We start from the raw sequence: 3,688 nt of genomic DNA, 5'->3' as shown, positions 1-3,688 counted from the left end.
GCCAAAGGAAATGTTGGCTTGGCAGAAACTGAATCCCCCCCCCTTTTTTTTTGGTTAGATAACTGAGCAACACATTGATAAAATGAAAGGGTAAAGAAAATATCAGAAAATTTCAAGGGAAAGGGGCGGGCGGAGAGCGAAAGGCAGTCCCAGCGCCGTTCAGGCCCACCTCTCTTGGCACGGAGGTATTCCTCTGAACTTTAATCTTTACGGTGCCACCCAGAGAAGCCCCGCCTGGCCAAACAGTGGGACCAGGCAGCCCGAACAATTCGGTGACTGCCGCGGAGCTATGTACCCTTGACAGTTCAAAAGTTCAGCGGTGAGCGGCTGGGCTACCGGTGCCACGCCTCGCTTCCAGATAAGTCCGACTGGCGGGAAACTAGTGCGAAAACGGAGCGAGCGCCAAGCGCAGAAAGGAACGTCCCCTGACCTACGGGGCGGCGGGAGGGAACGGGGGCCCGCGCGGGAGAGCCGATGGACCGCTCAGCCCTGTCCTGTGTCCTTTCCCCAGGTGAGAACGGGAGTGTCAGCGAGGTGAAGAAGCGCTGCGGAGAGGCTGAGCAGCCGCAGCAAGTAGCGCCTCCGGGAGAAGCTCCTTACGAGGGAAAGGCTGCGGGGAGCAGCGGCGAGCAGCCCGTCGCGATGGAACCGAGCGTGGCGGGAGAGGAAGGGGACGGCGGCGGGCCGAACGCGCAGCTTCCCCTGCAGGCACCCTGCGGCTTCAGCTCGGCGCTGTGCTTTAGCTCGTCCGGCGGCGGCGGCGACCAAGCTGCGCATCCGGAGATCGACGCAACCTCCCCTTCCTCCTCCTCGTCTAGCAACAGCAGCAGCCGCCGCGTAGTGAAGAACCAGTGGGATATTAACAACGCGGCACCCGAGTCGGAGGAAGAGGAAGAGGCCGGCGGAGGGAGTCGTGGCGGACTTCAGCCGCAGCCTGGGTCCTTCAGGGCTCCTGCTCAGGTCGGCGAGCCGCCCCTGCAGCAGCCGGAGCCTTTTCCTTCCCAGGTGCCGGCCGAGGAGCCAGACTTGGTGATCGAGGTGTCCGGGCGGCGGATCCGGGCGCACAAAGCGGTGCTGGCGGCCAAGAGCGACTATTTCCGCGCGCGCTCCTCGCGGGACATCCTGCGCGTCAAGGGGGTGAGCTACGGAGCGCTGCGGCTGCTGCTGGAATACGTCTACACGGCGCGCATGGGAGAGGTGCGGCACGACAACCTGGCTGAGGTGGTGAGTGGCGCCCGCGTGCTCCAGATGCCGTGCGCTCTGCACTGTGCGGCCGAGGCCATGCGGGCCCAGCTCAGCCTCGAGAACTGCTACCAGCTGCTCTGCCTGGCCAAGAAGCAGCGGCTGACGGAACTGCGGGAAGCCGCCTACCGCTTTATGAGCGACCACTACCTGCAGGTATTGCGCGAACCCTCCGTCTACGGGCGTCTCAGCGGAGCCGAGCGCGACCTCATCCTGCAGCGCCGCCTGGAGGCCGGCAAGGCCTGCCTGCTGGTGGCAGAGGTGAGCGACGCCTTCGAGAGGCTCAGCGCGGGGAGCCGCCCGCAGAGCCGAGAGAGCAGCCGCCCGCAGAGCCCTTCTTCCGTGGTGTCCCTGGAGGAGAGCAGCTCCCTGCTCTACAGCTACCAGGAGGGGGCCCAGGAGTGGAGGGTTCTCACCCGCTTACCTGAGGAAGCCAATGCCAAGGGGTGCGCCATGTGTGTCCTGTACAACTACCTTTTCTTAGCAGGCGGGATCTCTGCCAGCCCTGGAGACCAGCGGCCCAAGCTGTCGGACAAGGTTTTTTGCTACAATCCCTTGACTGATACTTGGAGCCAGGTGAAGCCTATGGGGCAGCCTCGTGCTCAGCTGAAGCTCCTGGCCCTGGATGGTTATCTCTATGCTGTGGGGGGAGAATGCCTCTTCACAGTGGAGAAGTATGACCCCCGTGCAGATCGGTGGAGCCCAGTGACCCCTTTGCCCAAGGGTGCTTTTGCTGTGGCACATGAGGCTACCACCTGCAATGGGGAGATCTACGTGTCAGGGGGGTCCCTCTTCTACCGTCTTCTCAAGTATGACCCCAAGCGGGATGAGTGGCAGGAGTGTCCTTACAACAGCAGCCGGCGACGCTCTGCTGACATGGTGGCCTACAAGAGCTTCATTTACCGCTTTGATGTGAGCAGCTGTCGTGGGGAGCAAGGGCAGGGGGGCGGCGTGGAAGTCTTCCAGTATAATACGGTGGCCAAGCACTGGCGTCAGTGCACTTCCTTCCGTCCCACTGGCAGCCCAGTGCAACCGTTTCGCTGTGCTGCATTGGGCAGCACCATCTATTGTGTCAACCGGACTGGGATGTTGAGCTTTAACTTGTCTCAGAATGGGGAGGTGGAAGCCGATGGGGGACTTAAAGGCACCTTTGACACAGAACTGCTCAAAGCCCCCTTTGATACGAAAGGTCTCCTCCTCCCATTTGTGCTTATCCTCCCAGAGAAAGAGAAAATTGGGGAGCCAGAGAGTCCTCTAACGTTGTAAGAGCTGACCTGGTATTGGGACCACTGCCTAGCATGCAGTGCGTCTCTGTGCTTTTTCCTTTTATCGGTGTCAACAGCATAGGGATTTTACTGAAGTGTGGATGAGGGCAGGTACAAGCTCTCCAGTCTTGGGTGGTAACGATGGTTGGGCTCCAAAGGCAATAGAAGTAGTGGAAGCTAATCCAGGGTGGAAAGGCACCAGTATGTAACAACTCCTTTGAGGGTATAGAAGCAAATAGGAGACCATTGTCAGAAATGTTTTTAATTCATGCATGCATGCACCACTGTGGGGAATTATCATGTTCCACCTAAAGTGTTGACTAGCTGTTCAGAGGCTTCCTTACTGTACTTCATGTAGGAAAGAATTCATCTCTTGGCACTCATGTATACCAGCCAGTGAAAAGCTGTAAAACAGATTTGATTGTACCATATCTGCGCCCTTTTCTAATCTAGAAGTATGTTGGATCTGTGTAAAAACTAGGAAGCAACCAATTTTTAAAGGAATTTTGATTATGGCAGTGTTCTCTTTGTACATACACATCTTTGAAAGAAGTTTCTTCTGGGTACCTTGTGCTTGGTTTTCTTGCTCCTGGATGCAAGTAGTACCTAGGGGCCACAGGAGGACAAGGTGCATGTAACAAGGTATGCCATTTAGGAAGTTTAATAGGCAAAAACAATGCTGCTTGTATGAAAAAGCAATCGGTGATCATCCAGGTCATAATTTTTTAAAAAATCTAATGGAATCTTTATTGAAGATAAGGCATTGTGCAGCCTCAGGAAGTTGCAACAATAGTGCATGAGTTAACAGAAGCAAAGCTTAAGGTTTCAAACAAGTAGCATTTTTCCCATTTGTATATATGGGGAAAAGAAGGAGAGTAAAAAAGAAGCACCAATATATCTATTCAGTTCTGGTTTTGCGTTTTTTTTCCTAATGTGCAACCTTTTTTTAGACAAGATTGATTAGAAATATATAATCAGTTTTAGTCTTAACATACACTGGTGTTTTTTAAACGTAGTTTTGCACTGTAACTTGCATATTCAAATCTTTACAAATTGGCAGGAATGAACATATCAGTAAAATTTTAATAAGGGAGATTTTTGTTTGTGTAAGATTACTATTTTATCTGCAGATCAATACTCATCAAGATAAACCAACTGAGGCTTACTTGAAATGTATTGAA

The 3,688-nt window shown here is 54.1% G+C and overlaps 1 protein-coding gene across 3 annotated transcripts; it reads left to right on the top strand.

The window, feature by feature from the left end:
- The first annotated feature begins 206 nt into the window (after positions 1 to 206).
- On the top strand, positions 207 to 3,412 carry KBTBD11 (kelch repeat and BTB domain containing 11). 3 transcript variants are annotated; one of them, XM_063313852.1, is made up of 2 exons: positions 208 to 1,137; positions 1,399 to 3,412. In XM_063313852.1, the coding sequence occupies exons 1-2, from the start codon at positions 475 to 477 to the stop codon at positions 2,506 to 2,508; spliced, it is 1,773 nt and encodes a 590-aa protein (XP_063169922.1). In that variant the 5' UTR covers positions 208 to 474; the 3' UTR covers positions 2,509 to 3,412. The 3 variants fall into 3 exon arrangements, with proteins under 3 accessions (XP_063169906.1, XP_063169922.1, XP_063169913.1); XM_063313843.1 differs by having other exon boundaries at positions 216 to 319; positions 512 to 3,412; XM_063313836.1 differs by having other exon boundaries at positions 207 to 3,412.
- Positions 3,413 to 3,688: the final 276 nt, after the last annotated feature.

Source organism: Candoia aspera, chromosome 1, assembly GCF_035149785.1.
Source record: "Candoia aspera isolate rCanAsp1 chromosome 1, rCanAsp1.hap2, whole genome shotgun sequence".
In the NCBI taxonomy this organism is placed as follows: Eukaryota; Metazoa; Chordata; class Lepidosauria; order Squamata; family Boidae; genus Candoia; species Candoia aspera.
The sequence above is the reverse complement of the archived record's forward strand: the minus strand, read 5'-3'. Positions and strand labels throughout refer to the sequence as shown.